We start from the raw sequence: 15,945 nt of genomic DNA, 5'->3' as shown, positions 1-15,945 counted from the left end.
AAATCCAAACCATCATGGCCCTATGTGAAAAAGTGATTGCCCCCCTTGTTAAAACATAATATAACTGTGGTTCTCCACACCTGAGTTCAATTTCTCTAGCCACACCCAGGCCTGATTATTGACCACAATGTTCACAATCCAAGGCATCACTTAAATAGGAGCTGCTTGACACAGTAAGGTCCACCAGAAGATCCTTAAAAGCTACACAATCATGCCGAGACCCGAAGAAATTCAGGACAATTGAGAAAGAAAGTAATTGAGATCTACAGTCTGGAAAGGGTTATAAAGCCATTTCCAAAGCTTTGGGAATCCAGCGAACCACAGTGAGAGCCATTATCCACAATGGCGAAGACATGGAAAAGTGGTGAACCTCCCAGGAGTGGGCCGCCCCAAAATTACCCCAAGAGCGCAGCGACGACTCATCCAAGAGGTCACAAAAGACCCACAAACAACGTCCAAAGAACTGCAGGCCTCTGCCTCAGTTAAGGTCACGGTCATGCCTCCACCATCAGGGAAAGACTGGGCAAAAATGGCCTGCATGGCAGAGTTCCAAGGAGAAAACCACTGCTGAGCAAAAAGAACATCAAAGCTCGTCTCAATTTTCCACAACACATCTTGATGATCCCCAAGACTTTGGGACAAACATTCTGTGGACCGATGAGACAAAAGTGGAAGTCTTTGGAAGGTGTGTGTCCAAGTATATCTGGCGTAGAAGGAACACTGCATTTCATAAAAAGAACATTATACCAACAGTAAATATGGTGGTGGTAGTGTGATGGTCTGGGGCTGTTTTGGCTTCAGGACCTGGAAGACTTGCCGTGATAAAGGAACTATGAATTCGCTGTCTACCAAGAGATCCTGAAGGAGAATGTCGACCATCGTTCGTGTACTCAAGCTGAAAGAACTTGGGTTCTGCAGCAGGACAAAGATCCTAAACACACCAACAGTCCACCACCGAATGGCTGAAGAAAAACAAATGAAGACTTTGGAGTGGCCTAGCCAAAGTCCTGACCTGAATCCTATTGAGATGTTGTGGTATGACCTTAAAAAGGCCGTTCATGCTCGAAAACCCTCTAATGTAACTGAATTAGGACCATTCTGCAAAGATGAGTGGGCCAAAATTCCTCCAGGACGCTGTAAAGCCTCATTGCACGTTATCGCAAACGCTTGATGGCAGTTGTTGCTGCTAAGGGTGGCCCAACCAGTTATTAGGTTTAGGGGGCAATCACTTTTTCACAACGGCCATGATGGTTTGGATTTTGTTTCACCTTTAATAATAAACACCTTCACTTACAAATTGCATTTTGTGTTTACTTGTGTTGTCCTTGACTATTGTTTAAATTGGTTTGATGTTCTGAAACACTTAAGTGTGAAAAACATGCAAAGGAACAGGAAATGAGGAAGGGGGCAAACACTTTCTCACACCACTGTATATACAGTATATATTATATACAGTACAGGAAATATTTAATATAAATATATATATATAATATAAATATACATTTTCCGTCCATTTGAATTGAAATTAATATGTGACAAAGTACTAGAATCTTAGCCTTTCAAAGACACACAAGAACACAAATTAGAGCCCGACTGATAAAGGATTTTTAAGACCGATACGAATACTTGGTCATTTAAAAATCTGATATGCCGATATATATTTTAAATCCAGAAATGTGTTAAAACAAACAGATTTCTCTAACATTAGTTATTTATGAGTTCTCACTAAAATAATATGATAACAAGTTGTTTTGTTGTCACGACAGAGCAATGGAACATCAACATATATTAAAGTTCTTATAAATAAAATGTACAACAATACAAACTTAAAGTCCTTTGAACAAAAACACAACAAAAATAATCAGTGTTGCCAACAGGGACGTTGTAGAGTGCCGTCCGATGGACAAACTATGCAAAACCAACGCTCTTAACATGGTTGACCGACCGTTTGTATTTTTTAAATATTTATTTATCAGAATCATTTATTTGTCATTATAAATAATTGTGATGAATGAATATAAAAAAATAAAAATAAATCAGCCATTATTAAATGCAGATCCCAATAGATCAGGAAATGCCTAATATCGGCTGATGACATCGGCCTGCCCATAAATATAAAAGAACTATAAACTGGCAAAAAGCTGAAAAGACAGAAGAGCATGTCCACGTAAAATATCTTTTGTGAGCAAAGGCTTCATCTTTCCGTCATGTTAAATCCAAACAGTGAATGACCAAAATGATTCTCTTGATAATGTATTCTCTGTAATGATCATTTACATGTTTTTGACACTTCTTGAGCACGCTGGAAATGTTTACCTGTTGTTTTTTAACTGCTTGACTCTCACAGACAGACAGAGCAACTGCTGACGCCAATCCTGCTGCTAGCAGGATTCGAGACTCAAAATGATGGGCTTTCAAAGCTGTGATCTCCATCTATCTGACAGGCATGATTTATTCAGAAGAAGCATCAGAAAAGCATAAATGCTATGCTAGTAGTCAGGCAGTTCTCGATCGGATCAAGGTCTAAACCCCTGGCTGCCCGCATGACAGCTTGATGAGAAAACAGTAGTGCAGACTCCAAGCAAGATAAGGTTATTATTGATAAGACATTGGCTCATGTTATTTAAAGTGTAACACCTAAGGCACAGAGAGCATTGCCTGTCAAGACCCTTGTGTTCCTGCTGGGGTGGGCCAGGTTCATTATACCCTTGGCTCAACAGTTTTAGTTAATAACAGGAAACCTGGCCACTGCAGCAGATGCAAATGATCTGTTGCCCAGAGCCTGAGACAGCCTGATTACAGCAGGAAGAGTGTAGTTAACATGCAGAAATGCACTAAAACATCAGATGTGACTTAGATGTATGCTAGCTGTGCTGCACTTCAGGAAAACGTTTGGATGTGTGTATGCCATTTTATCTTGTTTTTTTACTCTTATCAGCAGAGATAGCCCATTAATTATGCATGGTTTAATTATGCTTTTGATATCAGGCAGCACAACAGGCTCTACCATGCACCTGGAGAGTGAGGTAAACTTGTGATAACAGCCACGACTGCTGTAATACATTATTGTTATGAGACATGAGTCTCTGTGCTGAATCATCAGCAGCAGCATAATGGGAGGACTGAGTTGTAACTCTGATTATTCACAGCCTTGTACTTCTACCATGGTCACTAACAGAGCATTAGAAAGTCATGAAACGGGTACTGGGTCTTTTCTAAAGTATAGTGGTGCTCTGCTGCACCTCCACATCGAGAGGGGGTAATGGAGCTGTTTGGGTTCACTATGTTTATTTGCCATGTTGACCATTTAAGTTGTACAAATCAGCATGCAGCGATTTATTTGTTTGTTTTATTTATTTATTTAGATTTTATTTATTTATGTACTGTAAGTTGAAGGGTTTTGTCACTGTTAGATTACATCCTTATTACACCTGTTTGCCTTTTCTTTGCCTTGCCTTTTTCTAGGCCTGACATTAAAAGGGAGAGATGGGACCTGCATGCTGTCTTTTGACCCAGATATGTAGTGACTCTATGATATACTCATGGACACTGTAATTTAATGCAATGTTCAATAGATGGTGGGCTCACCAAGGCCTTTTCAATTTAATTTATGTTCTTGATTATATTGATGAAAGCTCCTTGTAGTCTCAGTTGTCATTAGAAATGGGGGCTGGGAAAAAAGGTCTTAATTTAATGAAAGGCTTAATATCAAAGTGTTGTGCTCTTCAGCCCAGCATGTGTTTTCTATCAAAGCACCAGACATGCTACTACAGCTACAGTTTGTTCCATGGATAGTGCAAATTTTGTTTATTTATTTTTTTGGTCTCAGCATTTTGTAATTCTATGTTGTTTTCATCAACATTAATGCTAACATTTCATACGTTTTTTTGTTGTTGTTTTTTTCTTCCCAGGACACTTCGTAGTCAGTGGGATGTTAGAGCTCTGGAAACAGGACTGACTGAAGGAGCATGGTAAAACACCAACCCCTCCAGGTCTATGAGCGCCAGCTGTGTTTGTCATGTATCACTGGGATCTACGGTTGCCGCTGGAAACGCTATCAGCGTTCCCATGATGACACCACCAAGGTGAGAGGGGGAAGGAAACCCCTTTTTTATAAGTGAACTAACACCATTCAGAATTGCTGTACATCTGGCTATCATTGTTTTTAAATACAGAGCATACACACATTGCTTAAAGTGCATGATACAGTACTGAATGTGTATGGTGTTCACTACCTAAAACACGTCACACACGTGTACCAGTCTGTTAATGCATTAGAATGACATCTGATTGACATTGAGGCGTTGTAAGTATTTCACATCTTACAGATTTTTAGTTTTACATTTTGGGTCTTTTACCTTTTCCCTTTTTTTCTTTCTTTTTTTAAAATAAAAACAAGAGAAAAAAAATATTTCATGGTTTGATTTGGCAACCGAGGCACATGGAATGGTTAAAACAACACTGGTTAGCAAAGCGGTAGAAAATAGATTTGAGGCTGTCCTTGCTGTCATTGATTATCTCACAATATAATTATAAGCTGTATACACAATTACATGTGCACATGGTCTCACATTTGTTGCCAGTGAATAAGACATGATGTCGTTCTCCTTGAGATTTATCATTTCAATCAAAGCTGTTGTGTCCTGGGAGACTTTTAAGCATTTAAATAGCATTCCATTCTACAAATGGGGATTAACATAAATTTGAATAAGATGTTAGTTTTTCTTTTTTGAGATATGTTAGGTCCTAGGAGAACTGGCACAAATTGAGCTGCTTTCTATAACACGCTAGAAAGGCTTTAACAAAGTAACCAATGCATTCTTTCCACAGAAAATGTTAGTCCATGGTAGAACTTCAGATATTACCACAAAGTAATGAAATACGATTGGCATAGCACCTTTTAAAAGGCATTGTTGCTGTTACAATAATGTGAGTCTTCACAGATCTGAATAACAAGATGGCCGTGTAGGAGGTTGAAAAATGATCATTATTAAGATATTCCTTACTGAATATACTACTGAGGAAAACTTACGTAACCGTCTGTGTTTGGCATCTATAGCTGCTATAGCTAGCTCATAGTCTCCAGATACCTTTTGTCTCACAACATTGATTAACAGCAAATCATTATCTTTGACTAAATACTGTATGTCCTTGCTGGCTTATCCCCCACTCAATAACCTTGAGCTTTCCACGTAGGTTCATGTGACATTACAATACTCCACTGTTTCTGAATCATGGTCTGTCATCTCCTACATTCTGCACATTTTAATTAGTTTAATCAGATTTTGTTATAAATATTTTCCATCAAATGTTTTTTGTTTATGCTGTACGTGTTTTTCGTGTAGAGCCACATGCCTGGCAGTTAGGTTTAGTGCATCTGTATAGCAGTCACATTTATCATAGTCTGGAAAGACTATGGCAGACAATGAAAGGTTGTTATTAGAGTTGTATAATTGACATATATATACATTATTTTTAAGCATTAAAATGTAAGCCTATAAATGGTCACATTCTTAGGTGTGCTATAATAATCCTAATCAATGTTTAATGATTTTTTAACAACAAAAAAGCTAAACTTTCTTGATTAAAATCTTAAGGCAAAGTGTGTACCCAGATCAGTCACATGTAACTCTCAACCAAAAGATACAGCATTGCTTTTTTTAGCATTAGGCACGTCGGGATAAGTATTACAGCCTACACATGATGAGCATTGTACTGACCTTTCCCTTTTTTTATCTGTATTCCATATTTAGAAAGGACACACAGGCTATGTTGCTGCAACAAACTCAAACACACACCGCATATAGCCATGTGTACACTCACATGCACTCAGACACTAGGTTAAACCTAGGACACAGACAATAGACTCCTGTCACTCAACACACAGATGCCGAAGAAAATATGTGGTGTGCGTTGTTTAAACAAACGGGGCAAGAGAAAAATACAGGCAGAGATGGGTGGTTATGTTTTGATCTCCTTGATCATATAAAAAGCATTCCAGAACTAAATAAAGCAATATATATACATTGTTATTTTCCCCTCCTGTTTGCAGGAAACTGGACACCATATAGCCCTGTATCCTGTTGCAAGCAGTTGTCTTTCAGTCCAACTAATAGAATAGAATAATATAGTGCAGCATCAGCTTTGTTTGTTCATGGTGCTCATCCTTTAATTTGACCGTGTGGTGGTGGATAGCACTTATCTTGACCCCAGTGTAAGAAGCACACAGTCAGGCACATGCACTCCGCAGGCTGAACTCCATTTCTGTTAAGTTGACTCAAGAAGTGGATATTTTCCCATAAACATTCTTTTAATTTGTTTAAATAATGAGGAATTGAGCCAAAATTATGTGTTCTAGAATAATTGTAAAAATAGACTACTAAGAATGCAGCTTTGTTTTGGTGCTGTCAATAAACTATGAAGAATAGGGGAATAGCTGTCTAATCTGCCATTTGTTTGTCCATACTTATTTGAGTGTCTACTAGAAACACTGAGAGCTGCCCTTTCCATTGTGGATGCTGTCTTGCTTTGTTCAGCGTGATGTCATATATGACTGCATCTTTAACAATCCCAGTTAACAAACGGTGACCAGTCAAGGGCAGGTATCACCTACATGGAACTGGACGTGAGTGAATCACAGAAGCGTGAGAACTAAAAATCCCTTGATGAAACAACTGTAGACTCATTCATAATCTACAAGTGGATTATGCTATTTATCCCCTTTTTCATCTTTGCACTGTAATGAGCCATTCAGGTTTACTGGCAGTCCTTGTGAAGTTGCCTCTGTCTGTGTTCAAGGTGCTTTGTAGGAAGACAGCCCACGTCATGCAGTGCAAGCCGATCTGGCCTCTCAGTAATAATTGAAAGTATTTCCATTTAGCCAGTCTTTACCATTCAGTCAAACAAAGGCTTTAAAAATAGAGGCAAAGCTGCTCTGTTTTCATTTGTCTGTGATCTTGTGGTCTTTATTATCCCTGGCCTGGAAAATATTGGACAAATAAGACAATTGAGTTACCTAGAACAAGCAGGTACACTGATGGAGACTTCACAATGTGGCATATTGTTTAATTTGCTTTGGATAGCAACAGTTAAAATAGAATATCACGTGAGCAGAATGCAAATGCAAACTGCCGTAGTGATGTTGATCATAAAAGGGTTCCCTTTTTCTTGCATCCCTATTTTTCTGTGGTTTCAGTTTTTAGACTGGTGACTGGTTTTCTGTATTGTGTATGCTGGCATGATCACATACTTGTCCTTGTGTCCCTCTTGCTTTCAGACTGAAAGGTTATAGATTCCAATAAATCTGATGGGAAGTGACTTAATGATTAAGCTGAGGGTTACTTTGAGATGTGTTTCATGTAGGAAATGGTAATAGTTAATATGGTTTATGGCTTGTCAAGTGATTTCCATGGGTATTATATGCATTTTACTTAAGTAGTAGTAGTGCTTTTGCTAAGTGGGTGTGACATTCATCGGCTGTATCTGACTGATACTTGTATCGACTGTATTTTTCTTGGGTCATATTCTTCCGCTAGACCTACTCTTTTCATAATTCCCATATTCTCCAGGGCATCTGTCATCTTTATGCCTCTGTAATATTTGAAATCACATTTGGTGCGAATTATGATAATCTTGCAGGGCAAAGTTTTCATTGAGATTTGTTGTGCTTTGTAACATTTAGATTAATACTGTTAATAGGAACCATTTGTCTTTTCACTGATGACTAATCCAAATAGCCAGGCATGTATAGGATGATCAAGCCACTGTATTCTTTGGTTATTTAATGGTTTCTCCACTGTAGTTGACAAAAGTAATTTGTAGGATGTGACTTAAATTCAAAGATGCTTCATAACAAACAAATTAAACAAATGTGTCCATAACACCTTTTATTAACACATTCCTATGTGTTGCGTACCTCACTTGAGCTAAAAAAATTGGTTGACTAATCGTCATTGATGGAAACAATGGCATTATAAATAACGGCGTTACTTTTTTCAGTAACGAGTCATGTAATTGATTACTCTTCCCATCTTAATAACGCTGTTACCGTTACTGCCAAAAAATGCGGCACTTTGTTTGTTAAGTGGCTCCGAAGCTAAACACTGTCACTTTCTCACTTCTCCCTCGCTCTAACACACACACACACACACACACACACACACACACACACACACACGCCTGCTCAACGCACACACCAGTGCAAAAGAATAAACATCAGGACACTTACGTTATTTGCACAAAGAGTGTCTATAATTATAATATAATAATTATTTATTTTTGCTATAGTGCTTACTGAGCATTATTTATTTTGCTCAGTTATGGCCTGTTGAGGGGCAATACATATCAAAAGTTCCAAAACGTCTATGTTGTTGTTTGTATGGATCCACTAGACATAATATCTATGTACATGGCATTTGATTGGAGGCTAGTCTCACTTTGTCCCACTGCAACAATAAAAGAGTTTAGATTTGTTTGCAGTTTCTGGTAATAAAGTTATTTATTAAGTGTCCATTTCATTATAATATTCAGATTTATCATAAATAATTGAAAATGCACATGTATTTTATGTTCCGTTAAAGAGAGGTGGAGGTGGGGTCACATTTAACTAGTTACTTTTATAATTTGTAACTGAGTTTTTAATTTAGTTGCTTTTTGGAAGAAGTAACTAGTAACTATACCTAATTACTTTTTAAAAGTATCTAGCCCAACACTGCTAATCGTTAAGTCGATTGACGGAAAACTACCAACTATTACTCAATTACGTATTAAGTCCTCTTTTAGGCATATTATTACCTTTTTATAGCTTCTCTGTTGAGATCATTTGCTTTTTGTCTTATGTGATTGTAAACAAGACGTTAATTTGGGTTTTAGGAAATTGCAGATTAATCGATAATGTACTGTAATTCAAAATAATGAATTGGTCATTTGAAGTCTTTTTAGTAATAGATTATTTCGCAGTATCAATGTAATAAATATGCAGTGATGTGTCAGGTGATCTGCTGTTTTCCCCATCTTGCCTAAAAAGATGCAGCTAATCACTGAAGCAGTATACACTCACATATTCCAGAGGTGAAACCAAGGCCTTTAAAAGGATAAGGGGTACATGCCAAGGAAGGATGGCAATTTCATTTTTAGGAATAGGAGGCATTTATTTGATATTTTACACTAAGAGCCTCTAGTTTTAGGAAAGTCACTTCAATGTTTAACACACACTGCGTAAGAATCTACGCAGCTGTTGCTAAGGGACTGAAAGAAACTATGTTGAATCTAAAATATCCAGGTGTTAACACCTTTGTGCTCTGATGCTGAACAACATATTAACCTTATCTGCCGTAATTAGAAAATCCCCAGGCTACGTCCCGGTGTCTGGCTATTTAACCCTGTGATGAATACAATAAGTGACATCTGCCGTTTTGTCTGTTTTGTGGTCTGCCTTTTTTAAAGTTGAAATCCCAAGTATCCATTAAATGCAAAACATATCTGGAATGTGTAGACTGATATTACAATGACGGGAAGTTTGTGGACCCTCTGACTGGCTGGTACTGCCAGTCCTCATGAGTTGAGTTTAGAGCCAGAGTGTTGATCTCACACGATCTCAAGTTTTAAAAGGGGGAAAAGAGCAATGCAGGGTCAGCCAGCCTTAGTATTAGAAGTTTAGAAAGGAATTTATCATAATTATTTTTGCAGTTATCAGTACCACAATCATATGTTTGCATGCACTGGTGTGCATTGCTCTGGTGGTGCTGCATTATAAAGCAGTGTGAAATGCCAAGGACTTATCTGGATATGCTCAGGAATGTGACAACGGACTGAGGGGTTAAATCCGGTGAAGATAGAGGCATGTGAGGCTGTGCCTGTGCCTCACAGGGAAAGAAGCAATGTCTGCGAAAGAATAACAGCTATGCTTTTTTCTGCTTTATTTGAGCTTAAAATATCTCTCTTACATTTACTTGAGTTTTTAAGTTTATTCACGCACACCAACATGTTTGTTTATTTGTATCCGTCTGTACCTTTTGATGGCAAATTGATTCTGGACCATCTCATGGCACATTTTCTCTCCACAGTGTTGGCATGTCAGATGGAAGCACACGTAGTCAAGCCATCAAACAATCATACAAATCATTATGTTGGCCATCAGTATGTACTTTGTAATATACACAATGCAGCTTATATGAGAAATGACAATCATATCACATTGAGTAAATAGCTGAAGAATTGAAATAGATAATCTAGTAAATAATAATAAATTCATGTGATATATGTCCTCTCTAAGCTTAGGTACTATGCTTCTGCAGATAGTTTCAACATATCTCTGTAGTTTGCCGATACATTAGCTGCTATTTATCCTACTTCTAATTTTGTTGTGTAGTCAATATGTACTGTAAACCACGAGTTTGCAGTTCCCAGTTATATCGCAGCCAGAAGCACATAATCAGCAGAGCCCAAAAAGTGTTCAGAAAGTTGTCTTGTTAAATTGGTGTTGGGAACATTCAGTGTGTTACTGCAAATGGGGACGCAGTGTATAGAAAGTTGTCCTTTGATAACTGTGTATGTAACAATCAGTGAGTCACTGTAAATAGTGGCATTTTGTACATGATTCACATAGTCCTTGTGCATGAATTAACCAGCACAGACCTAAACATAATTATTTGTCCCTGTTGGCTCAAGCTGTAGCTTCACAAAAGCATGCTCTGGTAAAAATGTGTGCAGTTATGTTTATACTAGTAATACACTCGCTTGCCTGTTTATAGGCTGGCGGGCTGTGACTTTCCCTGTGTAGCGTATGTGCTGTTAGGGGTCAGAGTTGAGCACAGAAAGTAGCTGTAGCTTCCATTTGTAGCTTTAATTTACACACATACTTGGCAATACACAACTTGCTTTGTGTAACGGTATCTGTAGAATGATTATTTTTTGTGTGTATGACTGTATTTATTTTCTATCACTTCGACAGAACATCACATCTTGGCTCCGTAGTTGGTCCTATAGGTGGATTTGCAAATCAGATATGAATAAAAGTATTTAGTATTGCCATCATTTGCTTAGTTAAAATATTCACACCGCATGTGTATGCGTTTTCTTACGTGTATCTAAGTAAGCAAGTATGCACATGTTGTCTGTGCATGTATAACCTGTGCTATACAGCAGCTGCTGAGCATGAATAATAACCATCCTTTTGATATGACATTATGTTGTAGCCTAGATCCTGTTTGACATATTGAAGCATGTTTAGAGGGATAATGGAAGGCACACAGATTGTTCAGTCATGTTTGTCTTATCATTAATGAGTTTGCCTTAGGGCAAATAAATACAGTGCTGCTCATGAGTATAGGAACCCTTGCTTAAGTTGACTAAAAGAGGGGGAAAAAAAACTTGAAATTGAAAATTGATCTTAATACCTTAATTAATTAGGAAAAATCCAACCTTTAAGGACACTAACTTCCTTTGTGAATGATTAATGTATCGTAAATAAATAAATGTTCTTCCTCGAAATACAGGGGGCATGAGTATAGCCACCCCTATGTTAAATTACCATACTGTAGATGCAGGCATATTTTTAATTTTAAAGGCCAGTTGTTTCATGGATCCAAGATACTATGCATACCTTCACCATACCTAGAGATTGATATGGGTTCCTTTCAGTTAGCTTAATAGCTGATTTGATTTGCATTGAGAGATGATTTTATGGAAAGTACCCCATGCCAATCTTTAGGTATGGTGAAGGTATATGATCTATATGTGCCTGCTTCTATGGGAATTTATCATAGGGGTGTCTATAGTCATGCCCCCTGTATTTTAAGGAAGCACATTGATTTATTTACGATAAATTATTAATTCACAAAGAAAATTGGTGTCGTTAAAGGTTGGCTTTTTCCTCATTTTTTAATTAACAGTCAGTGCCTCCATATCAAGTCCAGGATATGTGTTGTCACAGTGTTCAAGCAAAATAGCTTTTCCAATATGACAGATTTCACACGATCAACCATACAAACCTGGAGGACATTATTCACATCTGAAAACCTCGACCTGTTGCCTTGATGTTCTACCAACACTTTTCAAAATGTTTCCAATTGTTTGCTTCTGATCTTCTACAGATTGTGACACATTCTTTCTTCAGGTATCTTTCCACAGCCCTGAAAACTGCAGTAATCAAGCCACTCTTAAAAAAGAACAACCTAGACAAGTCACTAATCAACTATAGGCCAATATCAAACCTTCCGTTTTTAAGTAATCATTGAAAGTAGTCTTTCAACAACTCAACCATTTCTTGTCACTAAGCAACAGTTTTGATACCTTTCAGTCGGGTTTCCGACCACACCACAGCACTGAAACGGCTCTTGTCAAAGTCTTTAATGACATCCACCTTAACACAGATAATGGCAAAATTTCAATCTTAGTATTACTTGATCTCAGTGCTGCATTTGACACGGTCGACCACGATATACTACTAGACCGATTGGAAAACTGCGTTGGCCTTTCTGGCTCAGTACTAAACTGGTTTGAATCCTACCTAAAGAATAGGGATTACTTTGTGTCTATAGGTAATTATGCATCTGAGCGTACAAATATGACGTGCGGAGTTCCGCAAGGCTCCATTCTGGGCCTCTGTTAACATCTACATGCTTCCACTGGCTCAGATTATGAGAAAACAAATAAGTTACCATAGTTATGCGGACGACACACAAATTTACATAACCTTATCGCCAGGGGACTATATGTCATACAAAAACTGACTAAGTGCATCGAACAAATTAACGGCTGGATGTGCCAAACTTTCTGAAATTAAATGAAGGAAAAACTGAGGTGGTGTTTTTGGAGCAAGAGAGGAACATTAAAAGTCTGCGCTCAGCTTCAAACAACAATGTTAAAACACAACAGACAAAGCCAGAAATCTTGGTGTAGTCATGGACTCAGACCTGAACTTTAACAGCCACATTAAGACAATTACAAGTCAGCCTACTATCACTTAAGAATATATCAAGGGTTAAAGACTTAGTGTCAACAGGATTTGGAAAAACTTGTCCATGCCTTTATCTTCAGTAGACTTGACTACTGTAACGGGGTCTTTACAGGTCTCCCTAAAAAACAATCAGACAGCTGCAGCTGATTCAGAACGCTGCTGCTCGAGTCCTCACTAAGACAAGAGACGGGATCACATCACTCCAGTTCTGAAGTCTTTACACTGGCTTCCTGTGTCTCAAAGAATTGATTTCAAAGTACTCTTGCTAGTTTTATAATCACTTAACGGTTTAGGTCCAAAATATATTGCTGATCTGCTACTACACTATGAACCACCCAGACCTCTCAGGTTCACTGGACAGGTCTGCTTTCTGTCCCCAGAGTCAGAACTAAACAGGGTGAAGCAGCTTTCAGTTTCTATGCTCCTCATATCTGGATAAACTCCCAGAAACCTGTAGATCCGCTGCTACTCTCAGTTCTTTTAAATCAAGCTGAAGACCTTTCTATTTGATGCTGCCTTTCTTTAAATGATAATCATTTCTTTAAATTTCTTATGCTGCACTGTAAATTTATTCTGTGTTTTATGTTTCTCTTTGTTTTTAACTGTCTATTCATGTGTTTTCCGGTTTTTAATGCTGTGATTTTAACTGTTTTTACTTGTGTTTTATCTGTTTAACTGATTTTGTGTAAAGCACTTTGAATTGCCTTGTTGCTGAAATGTGCTATACAAATAAAGCTGCCTTGCCTTGCCTTGCCTTGCCTTAAAGCATTAAGATCAATTTCCAAAAGATGATTTTTATTTTATTCCTCTTCTTAGTCAACTTAAGCAAGTGTTCCTATACTCATGAGGAGGACTGTATCAGAGAAATCACTGCTACCATTATATAAATTACTTAATACCATATGCATCATTTGCCTGTTTTCAATCTGATTGGGATTGTTACTAAGGACCACATTAAAAGTGCCTTTATTAAATTCAATATATTTAATTCTAATAAACCTGATGCTGGGCAGTTTTAGACTCTTTATCCTCATGTGGAAAGCAAAGGAGCGTAAAACACTATTTTGGAACTGTGATCTCACAATGTGAGAAAATATTAGTTAAATTGTTTGATGGTGATAGCTCAACAAGAAAAGTTGTGATAAATCCTAGTTAAGAAGGCCTCCCACAGTTATGTGAGACATGTTAAACTTCACAAGATTACTGCTGTAAACAGATTTTAAAAATCCAATACACCTGTAATATTAATATATATTATTTTAGCCTATTTAATAAATACATTATTGGCTGCTTTGATCGTAATCCACTGTACTGGACTTGCTGTGAGCCATTAAAAGGTAAGATAAATACAAATTAGAGGCAGAAAGCCACTGAGGGAGGCGGAAAGGTAAAATCGTGTTGGCTGTTATTGCAATGCTGCTCTCTTGTCCTGCACTGCAGTGGTTCTGAACAGAAGGCGCTTGTAAAAGGACTTTATACACACTGCTTTCTGAACATAGGCCAAAGTTGTCGACTTTCTCTCCCTCTCTTCACACCTACTTTTCCCAGATGTTAAATAGCTGATGCAATTTCCTCTGACGGTGTGATGAGTCAGCAATGATACATCAGTGTCACTCTATTTTTAGAGTTTTTCGCAGACCCTCACCATAATTTTGCACGAGCAAAACGATCAATCCCATAATTAAAAAGGTGACCTACTGTCTGACTCGTAAGTGCATAAAAAGGGCTGTGTGTCTTAGCTACAGAGTCCTTGATGGTTTTGAAATGTTAATAATTTATAGTTCAGTAGTTTAGTTATTTTGGAAAAACATTTATTAATTACAGCTTTTGATTTATTTTTTCAGTTAATTTAAAAGTAACTCAATATATCTGAATCTTCAGAGAATAACTTGTCTGTTATTTCTCCAAGGGGCGACTGGAAACACTTAGAATAATCAGAATAAACACCTAGAGGAAATATTAGAATAAAGCACAAATGACTATGGCATACACTGCTCTTCAAACACTTCCAGGGATTGTGGTGTTCATTGCGGTGTCAGTCTGTCCATGGGGTGTTGTGCCTGGATAAAATGCCAGCCATGCAGAATGGTAATGTGATGTCAACAAGGCAGGCCAAGTCATGTCAGGCTAGACAAGCTCTGCTGCTGAGTTAGCTGGCAAACAGGAAGAGAACATCTTCAATAAATGAGACTGTTTTTTTTCAATACACATTTGTCTTAGTTTTAAAACACTGTCTCAGCTAATAATTTTTTTGTGCATAACATAAATGGTTGAATATAACAAAATCAGTAGAATTTTAGATAGAAATTGGTAGAAAATGTCCACTTAAGAACAAAGAGCTAATGAGGTGTAATGTATGCTGGTTGCATTGGATGCAGGTTTTATCATGTGTATGAAAGTAATTATAAGAAATGGTGATGGAGCAGAAAAGATAATACTCTTGCATTCATTAATTTGTCCGCGAGAGGTATACAATTGCCACATTCACGCCCATATAGTAGTGTGTTACAGTACAATAGATAACAAAATCCCATCATTAGCATCAGATCTTAGAAATATGCATATGATGGATTCAGTTTATTAGATGATCGAATAATTTACAAAAGACCTCAGTGTATGTAACCTGCCCACCCCATAACAGCTCTCTGAGTCGTCTCAGGTCACTTCCATCAGAATCCCGGGAGGAGGGGGAGGGAAATGAAAGGTTGCGGGGTGAACAAGGTGAGGTCTCCCAGGTGTTTTCAGGTAGTCACTAAGGACCATGGGGCCCAAAGGTGCTGCTATTTCATCAATCAGCAGAGTTGTCTGACAGACATATAGATCCGCATCTCACAGAGACCATGGTAACCTTTTTGAAACTAAGAGATTTATTGGGTTCTTTGTTATAACATATATCCGGATGTGTCTGGGGTTAAACATTTTATCTTTTTAATAGACAGATATGTAAAAACATTTTCTTTTTTTAAACCCTGAAGAGTCAAACTGTA

The 15,945-nt window shown here is 37.7% G+C and overlaps 1 protein-coding gene across 1 annotated transcript in view; it reads left to right on the top strand.

The window, feature by feature from the left end:
* gdpd5b (glycerophosphodiester phosphodiesterase domain containing 5b) overlaps positions 1 to 15,945 on the top strand; it is a 66,719-nt gene that overhangs the window by 33,132 nt on the left and 17,642 nt on the right. The window contains 1 exon segment of the mRNA XM_032507153.1: positions 3,912 to 4,085. Within this exon segment, the coding sequence (XP_032363044.1) occupies positions 3,969 to 4,085 (117 nt within the window). The 5' untranslated portion in view covers positions 3,912 to 3,968.

This window comes from Etheostoma spectabile, chromosome 3 (assembly GCF_008692095.1).
Source record: "Etheostoma spectabile isolate EspeVRDwgs_2016 chromosome 3, UIUC_Espe_1.0, whole genome shotgun sequence".
Lineage (NCBI taxonomy): Eukaryota > Metazoa > Chordata > Actinopteri > Perciformes > Percidae > Etheostoma > Etheostoma spectabile.
The sequence above is the reverse complement of the archived record's forward strand: the minus strand, read 5'-3'. Positions and strand labels throughout refer to the sequence as shown.